The sequence below is a fragment of the Lepidochelys kempii genome, chromosome 3, assembly GCF_965140265.1.
Source record: "Lepidochelys kempii isolate rLepKem1 chromosome 3, rLepKem1.hap2, whole genome shotgun sequence".
NCBI classification, from domain to species: Eukaryota; Metazoa; Chordata; order Testudines; family Cheloniidae; genus Lepidochelys; species Lepidochelys kempii.
In genome coordinates, this window is record NC_133258.1 from 144,764,894 (window position 1) to 144,779,498 (window position 14,605).

At 38.4% G+C, this 14,605-nt stretch overlaps 1 protein-coding gene across 7 annotated transcripts in view; it reads left to right on the forward strand.

The window, feature by feature from the left end:
- Window positions 1-14,605, forward strand: part of CRIM1 (cysteine rich transmembrane BMP regulator 1) — a 300,103-nt gene that overhangs the window by 241,967 nt on the left and 43,531 nt on the right. For 5 of the 7 annotated variants that reach the window (XM_073338355.1, XM_073338356.1, XM_073338357.1 and 2 more), the window contains one exon: window positions 6,179-6,300. The exons of the other annotated variants lie outside the window; for them this stretch is intronic. In XM_073338355.1, the coding sequence (XP_073194456.1) occupies window positions 6,179-6,300 (122 nt within the window). The remainder of the gene's footprint in view (window positions 1-6,178; window positions 6,301-14,605) is intronic. 7 annotated transcript variants of the gene reach the window in all.

The window sequence follows — 14,605 nt, forward strand, 5'->3', positions numbered from 1 at the left end:
TTTTCTTTTTTTTAACTTGGATACATTTTAATTGTGCGCTTCAGGGTTTTTTTCCCCTGAAATGAGGCCTAGATTTGCTCTGCTTAAACCAATGGCTTTTCTAAAGCTGCTGCTGTTTTTCTGTATATGCAGATAACAGTTTACTATTACAAACTCTCCAGTTAAAACCACCACATTTTATAATTAATCACTGAGAAGTATTTTTTCCATTTAGCTGTGTAAACCATAAGCCATGACTCAAATGAATTAGCATTAGAAAATGCTAGATTAAGGATGTCCAATCTGAGGTTATATCAAACAGTTTTAAATGTTACACATACAATTTTGCTATGGAAGCTAGATTGGAAGTTAATGTCTCGGGTTGTGATAAAAATCCTTTTCACAAAAGCTACCAATACAGGGGACGATGTCTCTCTTCAAAATATCAAAATACTTAAAACTAAGGTTCCACTCTAAATTAGTGCTTGTAATCATTGTGCGAATCCCTTATGATGTCAATGATTTGCAGATCAAATGTGCTCATTATATAAGTAAAAGTATCCTTTTTTCTAATTGCCAGACCTGTCCATTCAAACTGGAATCTGAGCTATGCTGGGTTCTTTCCTGCTATTGCATCATCAGCAATAATAAAAGTTTTGCAGGACAGTTTATGCTCTTAGGCACCTTTGTAATTCATCTTCAGTGGGTTTGCGCATATGTAATTTACTGTAATTTAGGGAACAATTGTGTTGACAAAGCACAAGAAGGAATAGAATCCATCACATTTTCTTTTAGCAGTATTTCCTTATGTGAGTTTGCAAATAATACATCTGTGTCTGTCTTCTGAATATACACAGATCTCTCTAGCAAGAAATATAGTCCATTTTCAGAGTAGAACTACACTTAAAATTAGTTAACCCACTAATAATACATTCTTGGAAAATCAGAGTAGATACGTATTTCATATTAATAGTCAATCCAAGGAAATCAACTGAAGCTCATGCAGTATCTGGGGAAATTCAGTATTCAGAATAAAAGGTTAAATGTTAAATTGGAAGAATTGGCTGGAAAATGGTATTCTCAAACTTTGGATCTCTAAAATAAAGGAATTTTCATGAGTTTTGCAGAGTTAAAGACCAAATCAGGTTAACACAAGAATGCACACTGGCAATATCTAATGCTAAGGGACTGCCTAAAAAAAGATTTTTTGTAAATAACTTCAAGCACGAGATCAGAAATCTGTGGAATTTTTTATTGAAAAGAATAATACAAAATAGCTTCTGAAGTATGTAAATTTCTATTAAAACAGGTGAGGAGAGCTTCCATTTTTTCTCTCTCTTCCTCCCCTCCCCCTCCCCGGCATTTGAAATTCCATTGTTTAGAACATAGTTTTTCTCTAATCAAGGATAAAGTAGCAATGCAAAAGAGATGTTGATTTACAGGTGATGTGGCCTAAGATTCCTCATAAAGTTTTCTGAACCGCTTTTCATCTGAACAGGGTAGATTTGAAAGACGGTAACAAATACTAGAGGTGTTCAATAAGCGCTGGTAGCTATGATTCAAATCCTGTTTTGCCCTTGAGAGGGCAAACAAAGCCCAAAACACAGTGGAAGCAGTGCAAATTGACTGCACAGAGGGAAATAGACTGTTAGCTGGCAATGCAGGGAAACTTTGCATGGCCTGTGCATCACGGGGCCGTTAAATGGAATAACTTGAGTGCTCACTGAAACGAGCAACGGTTGCACAATCTGTTCCTTATAAACTTATCACATTATGACTTCATCACTGAATTCAAAAAAAGATGGAATATATTTTTGATAGGGGCTTCTGCATGTTCCAGTGATTGTGGTACTCGTTCATCTAGGGGGTTAAAGGTCATATGAGGAATAGAGTACTGGATGTCATAAATTGAGTAGTTAAGTGTGCTTAGATACTTGCATGATCAGGCCCTAATTCATTAGTGCTATTAAAGAACTATAGCTCCTTACATGAAGAGTGCTATAGAAGTACAAGATATTGTATGAGGCCTGTGTCTAGAGGTATGTAGGGAGCAGTAGTTTCTACTCTATACATATAGTGTAGATGAGGTAGTTTGGGTTCATTAGTTTGTAGAGGAAAGATAGATTGGGATTATAGGTTTTCTGTACTGGATATGAGTAAGAGGTGAGATGTTGTCTTCCACTGTGAACAGTCATGTGAAATGGAGAGGGGTCTGTAGCTTATAGGAAGTGAATAGGAATTGGTTCTTTGATTTACATATGAACTATGTGAATTCAGGTATTGTGTTAACTATTGGAAATATTAATGGGACAGAGTGAAGGCAGAGAGTAAGGTGGGTTCTGATAAATATCGATAACGTTTTCTATATTAGTTGATCAAGTAAAGTTGACACAACTACATTTTTTAGTAACCTTATCTCTAAATTCCAACTATATGTCTTTCTTGTAATGTTGTTAATTACAGCCATAGTGTTATCTCAACCATTTTTGTCTCAGAGCTGTCTTGAAGTTTAAGTAATTATTTTCAATAAGATGGGGTGATTTAAATTGTTGATCTAAATCACTTGGGTTTAGTTTGTTGTTTAAATCAACTTGAGGCTTTCTAAAAATAATTTTAAAATTTGTACTTTTGCACTTTAGATTAAATAAAGTATAACGAACTGAACTATAAACACTGGTTGGTTGGGGGTTTTTTTTAAAGTGCCACTCAGTAATTTCTTTTATTTGAATTTTACAAAACTGCTGGAGGCAAAAACGAAATATTAAAAATTAAAGTCCTGATCCTGCAAACAGTTACGCAGGTATGCAGCATTACTCACATGAATAGCCCCAAACTCAATGAGACTACTCATGCTTAAAGTTAAGCTAAAACTGTAGTTTAACAAAAAATTTAGTGGCATAAAATCTGTCATTTCAAAACAAAATTGCTTCAGTGTTAACAATGAAAAGTTATTTTGACTTTTGATATATTAACCAAGTTATTGTGGACTTCTTTAGACATGCCAAACAAAATTTTTAAAAATAGGAACCTTAAATTAGGCTCCTAAGCCCATATTTAGGCAAAAAGCACTGAGGAAAGCCAGTCTCATTGACTTCAGACTGCAAAATCTGGTAGAGCAGTATAGCCTAGTCAAAGCACTTCTGCTTTTTTGACTTGTGGAAGTTCAACATATTGGAAGGTGGTGTTGGTTGCAGATATAGCACAGCCTATGTTCTAATCAATGTGTTTGAGTGTGCATGGTTCTCAGGGTAAGGATGTTAATGAAACCCTGGAACTGTCTTTTTCATCAAAGATTAGAGCATTTTCAAGGTAAAATTTCTTAGTAGAAATACTCCGTATGTAAAAACTGAAATTCTGCTAACAGGAAACTAAAGAAACAAGTAAACATATTTGACTATAACATGGGAATTCAGCATAGTTGTAGCCGTGTGAGTCCCAGGATATTAGAGACACAAGGTGGGTGGAGTAATATCTATTTTTGGACCAGCTTCAGTTGATGAGAGAGACAAGCTTTCGAGCAACACAGGGCTCTTCTTCAGATATGGGAAAGGAACTTCCTGCATCACAGCAAAATGCAAGGTGGAACAGATAGTTTAGCACAAGTAGTTAGCACATATTGTAAGGGACCATCCAAGGTAGAGTGCCTCACCACAGAACCTGATATCATACCAACATGTGAAGAACTAGAAGAATTCTTCCACTATCTCCACTTCAAAAAATTGTCACAACCGTGATGACACCACTCACAACTACCATGTTCCCACCTACAATCATAAGAAAAAAGAATCCTCTGAGTGGACACTACAGAGCGGGCAAAACCACACTCTTGATCATTACATTGCTTCAGGAAAAAAACTGACTGCAAAATCCTTAACAAACATCACATCTACCATTATCTCTTCACTGCCAAGAAGACAGCGATACAGTCCCAGAAATCTAACCATCACATAGTGCTCAAACCAGCAGACATTGCACTTGGGGATACATGGAAAAGAGGTGTTACTGTGGCACAGAAACAGTTCCATGTATGGGGAAATGAATGGGTGGGGGGCATAAGTGCTGCCTGTCCATGATCTCTTCTAGGATGGTTTTAGTGGAAGAAAAATTTACCTCTATTCCCCAACCTTATGGTTTACCTTTTGCTCAACACTTCACTTTGCCCTGCATGCCTGCCTTCCCTGCATACCTTCTCTGCATCAATTTCCTCATCACACAGTCTGTCTCTCCCACTTTTTTACCATTCCATGCCTTTCAGGCCCCTTGGTAGGGGTACTGAATCAAAGATTGAGCACTCAAGGGGGAAGGCATTGGGGAGGTTAAGATTCCAGCAACCACAACTATCCTTCCTGGAATGAGGTGTGCCTATGAAAAGATGCTGGCCCTCAAGATGTTTTGATAACCAATGGCTTTGAGGCTGCAAGGTGAATAAAGAATACAAATGGTGTGGGATGTCTGAGAAAAAGACCATTATAAATACTCTGATTTTTAAGAAAATAAAAACAATAGCTTTTAAAATGAAAGTAAAATAGTATCTTTGCACCATAAAGCTTAAAAACTTACACTTTTAATGAAAACTTAAATTAACACTGTATATTTATTTTTAATGTAATATTACTTAAAATCTTACCAAGTCTTACCCAAAAGATTCAAAGGCAACACTCATCAACACTCCTTACCAAGGGTAAGGGTTGTGGATTTTCCATCACCGGACAAAAAAATAATTATACTCAAGATTAGATGTTTTTCTAAAATATATGCTGTAGTTCAAACAGGAATTATTTCAGGGAGGTTCTATGATCTGTTTTATGCAGGTGATCAGACTAGATTATCACAATGGTTCCTTCTGACCTTGAAATCTAAAAATCTCTGAATTGTTGAGGATAATAATGTTAACACTACTTGAGGATCAATACTGTTCTTTAAATATAATGTTCCAACAAAGTTAGACCAGTTTTACAAAAGTGAAATAGATTTGATTTTTCAGACTTTCATATTTCACTTACATCCTGTCCAGTTATCCCCAAAACATTATTTATAGACTCTCATTCCTTAGAGGATCACCTTTAGGAAATGTCAGGTGTATTGATTTCGTTTTGGCAAACTTAGTGGGCTGAGATTGGTTAGTTCCAGTGTTATCTATGGAGCGGTTACCATCTCACTGTAATACTATGAGACCATAACTTCTGTTTGAGCTGTAGTATATCTGTTAAAAAGATAGCTGGTCTTCATTTAAAGACCCCAAGTGATGGGGAATTCACCAAATCCCAAGGTAAATTGTTCCAATTTATTCAAATTTTTTGCAATCTATCTGTTAACCAGTTTTTAATCCACTTAATGTAGGCTGCATTGATTGTGTGTAATATAAATAGATTTAATAATAAAACATGATCTCATCAAAAATCAGTAATAAGTTTGTTTGAGAAGAACTATTTTTCATAATATCATATTGATTAGCATTACCAGTGTTACAGGACTTGGTTGGTGATTATAAAAACCCTCAATTCTCTTGCTTGTTTCAATGTATTTATCTGGAAGGTGGGAAAATGTTTCTGTACTTAGCTTCTATCTTGGGTATCTTTGTGAGGATACATATCTTTCTGTATTAAAAAATGTGCAACTATGCATTCACTGCCTTTGCCACTTGGTTATTGGCATTCCTCATCTTATATTTCAAAGAAGTTTTCTGTTACTTATTTAACATTTTCGGTTACATCCCTGGAGCATTTTACGTGAGTGGAGATCTACTGTATATTACTTATTGGAGAAAAAAAAAATTACTTGTAATTTTTGTTCTCAGAAGATAGTGATTATAATAGATCCCCACTTACCCTTCTATCTTCTTTACAGATTTGGAGATATTCTATTGTATCTACTCTTTTATTCTTTCACCTGAAAAAAGAACTGATTGTCAAAAGCAGTGCTGGCTCATCAGCGCTTAAGTGTACCAGGCAAATGAGGTGGTCTAATAGCTTGAAATTTAAATAGGATGTTTCTGCCAGTCACACAGAGGGAGCACAAGCCAAGAGTGGAGATCTGTTTACCCCTTACCACCTCTGAGTACAAGAATTACAATTCAGGAAATTTTCTTTACTTACTTAGTCACTTCAGGGGAAACCTTTGCTCTGAAGATCATGGGCATTTTTTAATCAGACATTTAAAGTGATCTGCTGACCTTTGACAAATTATTTCGGTCATCTAGGAAGAACAAGCATGGCTGTGATATCTGTCGCTGTAAGAAATGCCCAGAACTTCCTTGTGGTAAGATCTGTCCAATGGGCTTCCAGCAGAATAATCATGGTTGTCTTCTCTGCAAGTGCAGAGGTAGGTGTGAATGCATTACCTCCATATCTGTGTTTGCTTTAAAGCAATTAGAAGCTAGGAGAAATGGAAAGGAGTAGTACATTATATTAATAAGACTTGCAATTTGATAACTCAAATGGTGGTAGTCAACTTCATTTTCTGTAGGGGAGGACACTGTATAGTAGGGTTTTGTTATCATTTGTAGTTTTTGTGTTTTTAATGTCAGCCTAGTAAAGGTACACAACACACAGTTCTTTTGGCATTTTAGACTGCAGTCCATTCTTCCATTGAGAAATCAGTGAGAGTCAGTTGATTAACTTTAGTAGGATTTCGATCAGGCCCTTAATAAGCCTGAGAAAATGGATCGCTTTGCTTCCTTCACTGGAATATGTTTTTTTTTAAATCTATATTTAAAATTTTTTAAATATTTCATTTGACTTCCACCCGACCCAATTCACTGTACATAATTGCATCAGTATTTATACATTGCTTTGACTGTATAAAACATTATATAAGTGCTAAGTTTTATTATTTCAACAGAGCTGTAAGTTGCTTAGTAGCTAGGTGAATATTATTTTTTTCTGATCCTGTTTAAATACATTTACCCTTAAGTGTTATCGAAATAATTTGCTACTTCTTCCCTCTGCATCCAACAAGTTCTTAGAGACTTTTGGTTGGTTAAGTAAAATTAACAAATAACTATTTGTTTTGTTAAAATATATGATTCTTAAAAGCTTTTACTTTTGTAAGTTTACTTTTCATGTCTGTAGAAGAAAACTAAAGGAAAACAGTTGGTCTATGGAATACTTCAGTCTTCCTTCCAGTCACAATGAACAGTGTCAAAGCTTGGCAATAATGCACAAGCTTTGACTTAACTTTTGGGGACTTATTTTACGTTCCTTCCTATTGGCTATGTACAATATGATCCATATAGTTTTATAATAGCTAAACAGTTCTATATTTATAAACAGCTGGGATTTATTTCAACAATATTAACACATAATATCCCTAATCATCTAATAATAATTTTGCAAAATGCAACTTTTGAGATAAGATATTTAAGCTTCTATTCTTTAATGAACAATACAAAAGTTAACCAGTGTTAAACAATGCTACTAACCTCGTGTACTCCCATGGTCTTCTATCACCTCTGTTCTGACACCTCTTACATGCCTCTCCACCTCCTCTCTCCAGGTGTGCATCACTTCCTGTCTCTTATATCTCTTCAAGAATGTCCTGCAGTTTCTTAAACTAAACGTGTTAACACTAAACTATACTACTTATATATCCTCCTAATGACTCTTCTGTCGTCACTTTCTCCGTCACCATTAAAAACTCCATTTCCTCAAAGTTACATTTTTTGAGTTATCTATAACTCCACTCTATCTTCCTCTCCTATATCAAAGCACTCACTGTATCTTACTGATTTTCCTTCAATAACATTTCTAAAATCTACTCTTCCCTTTCCCTCTCCACTGTCAAGTCCATGTTTTTGTCTTGCCTCGACTACTATAACCCTCTTTCTTTCCCATCTTTAATATGTCCAGTATTCAGCAGCTAAGATGGTAACCATTTCTCACTCCTTCAAAATGAGGCTGAGGAGTTTCAGTGTTATGCAGATAGACAGGAAGTTGGTGAAAGGAAATGAGCTGAGGCTGGCATGGTGAAATGCCTGACTCTCACTGTTGAGGCTCTGCAAGAGCTCTGCCCCTGCCTACATCTCATGTCCTGTGACACTACAACTTTCCTCCTGGTTTCTGCCCACTCTTCTCTAAGATGCCACAAGTCCTCCTGTTCTTTTTGCGGATACAGACTAACACGGCTGCTACTCTAAAACCTCTTCACACCTCTTTACTCTACTTTTCACCTCTTACTACTCTCACCGTTATGACATTTTCCCCACTGATTTCTCTGTAGCTGGAACAACATCCCTCTTCTTTTGCACCCAGTATCCTCATGCTTTCCGATCCCTCCTCAAAACCTATTTCACTCTACCATTCTCGTCCTATCTCAAATACTGTTTAAATATATTAGAACATATATTATTCATTCACTGTGAATATGTATATAGAATAATAGGACTCTTATTATTTTAGTTTGTTTTATTCGTTGTCCTTCCTTTCCCTATACTTTTTATCGGTCTTTATATTTTGTCATATGTTTGGCTAATTTAGGCTGCAAATTCTTTGAGCGTGGACCATGTACTTTCAAATTTCCATAAAGCACCATCCAAACCTATGGCTTAATTTTCTGTTGCCACATATGGCCACTGCCTCAGTTTTCTTACCTCATCTGGGTAATTTACTTAGCTTTATGCATAGCTGCTTTGTCAGCTGTGGCTTGCTTACCATTCTGTTCACCTGTCTCTTATCCCTACTCTTAGGCCTGTCTGAAATTTTCTTCCATCTGCTGGACTCCCTACCCCCTTACAAACTCCCTCAGTAGTGAAAACCACTGCCAATTTTGCCTCTTTGCTGATCTGTATTACTGGGGCTTTTCTACAGCCCTTTCCCAGCATGCACTTCTGCCCAGATTACAATGCTCAGTGTCATTCTGGGGCTCAACCTGTGAACAGTCCTTGGTGGCCATGTGATCTTTCTTGAGGGCCAGCACATGCTGATACAGCATCTTTATCAGTTATTATTAATAAATAAATGTCAACAGTAAAAATGTAAATGTCCTACAGTCTGTACTTTTCTCCCAGCATCTCGCTCTACATGTGAGTCTATGCATGTATGCATGCTTCTCTAACGAACTGTGTTAAATAGTTGTACTTTTCATCAATTGTTAGCTTTTGTTCAGGCTGCATTCACACAACCCTGAAATATGAGTGTTAGTCACAAAGCAGTTTTTACTTGGGGATGTACATGTGCACAAAATTTACTTTTATATTAACTGTCTTAACGTTGTAACAGCTGCAAGAGTTACATATCTAAATAGGTTTAAACTGTTTTAGCACTTAAATAAAGGCTACTTTGTGCAATTAAATTTCCCATGTCCTTCCAGGCCATTCCTTCAGCTGTAAAAGTATAGCTTATACTATACCAGTCCTGAGCACAATCTCATTTATTTAAAGGACTTGGGGACATCAGAAATCTTCAGATAAACAGGATTTTATATGAAATTGTGGAGGTAGTTGGCCAACTAGCTTTAAAGGAACTGTGATCTCAGGCATCCCAGACTACCTGCACAATCTGGTGAGACACAGTAAAACCATTCTTTTGTTAATCAGGTCTTTTGGTTAAATGAAGATTGCTTAAACAAGGAAGTACAGTTACAAAACTGTATATGTTCATGTGTACTTGTTCAGCTACATTTTCTAACACAAACATGTCCATGTATGTCAAGTTTTTTTGACTCTTGTAATTATCAGATGCAGTAGAGTCATAGAAATTCGGGATGGCAAACACCTAGAAGGACGCTCAGCCTCTCTCTGTGCCAATGTAGAATAGAGCTTGAGCCTGGGGTAACTCTGTCCAACATGTCCCCTTTTAATAGGCTACCTTTAGTGAGGCAGGCAATAGTTCTTGAGTGGTCTATAGGCCTTGTACTATGCCATGTAGCATGTGGATTAACCATTGTTACCCTTTTGTAGCATCCTTACATGGTGATGTAACGTTACTCTAGGCAGCAAGCACTATGTAATGGAGCATATCACCTTATGATAGACAAGTTTTTGAAAAGATGAATTCTAAACTTAGTTTTAGTTGGTAGGGAATTGGTCCTGCTTTGAGCAGGGGGTTGGACTAGATGACCTCCTGAGGTCCCTTCCAACCCTGATATTCTATGATTCTATGATAAACTGCTTGCCTATTTTCCTTTTTTTTTTTTAAATGATACCAATTCCATGTTTCTTGGATGATTAGGAGCCCTGCATACTCTGTAGCAAACTAGGCTTAAATTATTCAGCACTCAGGTGCAGCAGACTAAAATACCTGTGCCTACTTCAAGTACATTTAATAATAGAGGGTTTTATTGCATTCACTGTGGAAAATGAATAACAACAATCATTGAAGTATTTCTTGTGCTATTTAATTATGTTAAATTCCATTTTCATGCTGTTCCTAGATGTTTAATGTGCCACATGATTTTTATTTGTAATGCATCTCTGTACTGTAAACATTGTACTGGGAAATACTCATAGACTTTGGCAGCTGTGTAAGAGACAGTTTGGGTTTTGGCTCGAAGGTAGGCATGGGAAACACTTTGGTTTTGGAGCACCAAGAGTTTTTTTTTTTGGAGCACCAAGCTTTTGCCACAGAGGAGGACTTGATTTCTTTTTTCCCCATCCTAGCAACCTTTGACAGCAACCAGCTGCACCACTAGTCCCTATTCCTGTATCTGCCAATGCATCTAAAATTATAGATAAGACCATTAGTGTAGCTGATTGTTTAAGCCAAAATGATGGGCCATGAAAGAGTAACAGTGTTAATTATTATTGTTTAAGATGATGTCATTAGGTCTCAGAGTCAACACCTCTCTGAGGTAATCAGGAGTCTTTTAGAGTTATTGTTTGACTGCTTGCATACGCACGTAGACACTTCGTCAGCTAAAACTTAGGTTTCCAAATGGGAACTATCTTCACAACTATAGGAGTTAAAACTTTTTTCTTTGTAAAAAGTTAGATTCTGGAGTACAATTCTGACAAATTCCTAGGGCATAGGATTCCAGGATACTTGGAGACTTATCTTTAAAAAAACAGCCCTATGATCAACTTCACAAATCTGGAACTAGAAATTGTAGATTTTCTGTTTTTATTTACCATGTATGAGATCTAATCTTGTTAAATAGTTAAGTGGCCTAAAATACAAAATAATGGACTGTCCTGTAGGTTATAACTTGAGTATTCAGTGTCTGTTTCATTTGCTGTTTTTTCTTGATATCACACAATTTTGAAAAGAATGTCATTATATCTTTCTTTTTTTTTTAACAAAACCTACCATAGAATTCTACTCTAGTAATTTTTTCTTTGCTAAAAGAGCAAGTTTACATGCGCAGATCATAATCATCTCATGTATGATTATACACCTCTACCCCGATATAACGCGACCCGATATAACACGAATTCAGATATAACGTGGTAAAGCAGCACTCTGGGGGGCGGGGCTGCTCACTCCGACAGATCAGCATGTCATCATGTCTGGCTCTGACACGCTGCTCTGAGCGGCGTGTTAAGGGTGCCAGGCTGGAGCGGAGGGGTTGGATAAGGGGCAGAAGGTCTTGGAAGGCGGTCAGGGGACAGGGAGCAGGGGGAGTTGGATGGTTCGGAGGTTCTGGGGATGGGGAACAGGATAGGGTGTGGGAGTCCCGGGGGGCCTGTCAGGGGACAGGGGTGTGATAGGAGTAGGGGCAGTGAGGGAGCAGGGGGGTTGGGTAGGGAGTGGGGTCCTGGGGGTGATTAGGGACGGGGGGGTCTCTGGAGGGGGCGGTCAGGGGACAAGGAGCAGGGGGCTTAGATAGGGGGTGAGTCTTGGGAGGGGTGGTTAGGGGCGGGGGGTCTCTGGAGGGGGTAGTCAGGGGACAAGGAGCTGGGTGGGGTTTGGATGGGTCAGGGGTTCTGAGGGGCTAGTCCGGGGGCGGGAAGTGATTATTAATAACAGAAATGCTCGAGGTCAAAGCGAGTTCGATATAACGCAGTTTCACCTATAATGTGGTAAGATTTTTTGGCTCTGGAGGACCGCGTTATATCAGGGTATAGGTGTAGTTCACTCAGAAAAGTTGAATAATACATATTCACTTTCAGTGGCCGAGTTCATTAAATAGAATACTGCTGCTATTGATCTTCTTGGAGTTAAATCACTTTAACAATATAGCTAGTTTAATGGCAATCCCTAGTTAGGGAAAATAGATACAAGAAACATAATGTTTATTTGGTTTTCTATTTTTTCAGACAAGACATTGAATAACAAAATACAGATGTGAAAAACTTGAGCTTATTTCACTCACTATTTTTATTATGTGCCTTTTTCAGAGAAAACCATGCAAAAATGTATGTAATATATTTCAAATAACCACCTGTCACCGGAAGAGATTTCTGTAGAAGGGGGGGGGTGTGCATGTGCGGATGCAAAAGAAGTCTATTTTCACCATTTTCAGAGACCGAGATCACATGAAACATGATCCTGTAGTACTTAGAGCAATTTCATGACAAAGATAGGCAAAATGTAGACAAAGTATTTGCCCCACTTTGTTACATGGTGCTAACTAGTGATGGAAGTATTAGCTATTGACATAAAAAATATCACAGCAAAAGGCTGATTAGAGCAAGAATGTCACAACAGACATTTTTTTTAAGGGAGAAAGATGCCCGATTTGGATTTTCAGTTATTCTGATCCATGTTGTGCAATATGCAGTTTGAATAAGGCATCAATCAGTATGATGGAGACAGCAAGACCACCTTAATACTTCTGCTTATATGTCCTCTTATTTGAGTCCGTATAAATCATATATTACTCCAAAGGAGGGCAGGGGATGGTACAGCAAATGAGTGGTTTGTTGGTGCTTCTGGCCAATACACTAAATCATTCTTTACCAATCAAGCACATATTGGAGGATGCCTACTGAAGCCTCAGAGCAGATGTAGTGTCACTGACACTATATCTTATGACAGATTTCAGGGTAGCAGCCATGTTAGTCTGTATTCGCAAAAAGAAGAGTACTAGTGGCACCTTAGAGACTAACAAATTTATTTGAGCATAAGCTATCGTGAGCTACAGCTCACTTCATCGGATGCATTCAGTGGAAAATACAGTGGGGAGATTTATATACATAGAGAACATGAAACAATGGGTGTTACCATACACACTGTAACGAGAGTGATCACTTAAGGTGAGCTATTACCAGCAGGAGAGTGGGGGACCTTTTGTAGTGATAATCAAGGTGGGCCATTTCCAGCAGTTGACAAGAAAGTCTGAGGAACAGTTAGGGTGGAGGGGGAGAATAAACATGGGGAAATAGTTTCACTTTGTGTAATGACCCATCCACTCCCAGTCTCTATTCAAGACTAAGTTAATTGTATGCAGTTTGCAAATTAATTCCAATTCAGCAGTCTCTCGTTGGAGTCTGTTTTTGGAGATTTTTGTTGAAGAATTGCAACTTTTAGGTCTGTAATCGAGTGACCAAAGAGATTGAAGTGTTCTCCAACTGGTTTTTGAATGTTATAATTCTTGACGTCTGATTTGTGTCCATTTATTTTTTTACATAGAGACTGTCCACTTTGACCCATGTACATGGCAGAGGGACATTGCTGGCACAGGATGGCATATATCACATTGGTAGATGTGCAGGTGAACAAGCCTCTGACAGTGTGGCTGATGTGATTAGGCCCTATGATGGTGTCCCCTGAATAGATATGTGGACACAGTTGGCAGCTGGCTTTGTTGCAAGGATAGGTTCCTGGGTTAGTGGTTCTGTTGTGTGGTGTGTGGTTGCTGGTGAGTATTTGCTTCAGATTGGGGGGCTGTCTGTAAGCAAGGACTGGCCTGTCTCCCAAGATGATGCGTTGGAGAGGTTTTAGTTGGGGGCTGAAGGTGATGGCTAGTGGCGTTCTGATTTGAAGGCATACATTGTCCCCAAATGTGAAATAGTTATGGGTGAGGAAAAAGTCACAAAGTTCAGCCACCAGGTTTGCTGTGACATTATCGGGGATACTGTTCCTGATGGTTTGTAGTCCATCTTTGTGTGGAATGATGGTGTAGAGGGCTTCTACATCCGTAGTGGCCAGGATGGTGTTTTCAGGAAGATCACCGGTGGATTGTAGTTTCCTCAGGAAGTCAGTGGTGTCTCGAAGATAGCTGGGAGTGCTGGTAGCATAGGGCCTGAGGAGGGAGTCTACATAGCCAGACAATCCTGCTGTCAGGGTGGCAATGCCTGAGATGATGGGGCATCCAGGATTTCCAGGTTTATGGATCTTGGGTAGCAGATAGAATACCCCAGGTCGGGGTTCCAGGGGTGTGTCTGTGCAGATTTGATCTTGTGCTTTTTCAGGGAGTTTCTTGAGCAAATGCTGTAGTTTCTTTTGGTAACCTCAGTGGGATCAGAGGGTAATGACCTGTAGAAAGTGGTGTTGGAGAGCTGCCGAGCAGCCTCTTGTTCATATTCCGACCTATTCATGATGACGACAGCACCTCCGTTGTCAGCCTTTTTGATTATGATGTCAGAGTTGTTTCTGAGGCTGTGGGTGGCATTGTGTTCTGCACGGCTGAGGTTATGGGCAAGTGATGCTGCTTTTCCACAATTTCAGCCCGTGCACATCAGCGGAAGCACTCTATGTAGAAGTCCAGTCTGTTGTTTTGACCTTCAGGAGGAGTCCACCCAGAATCCTTC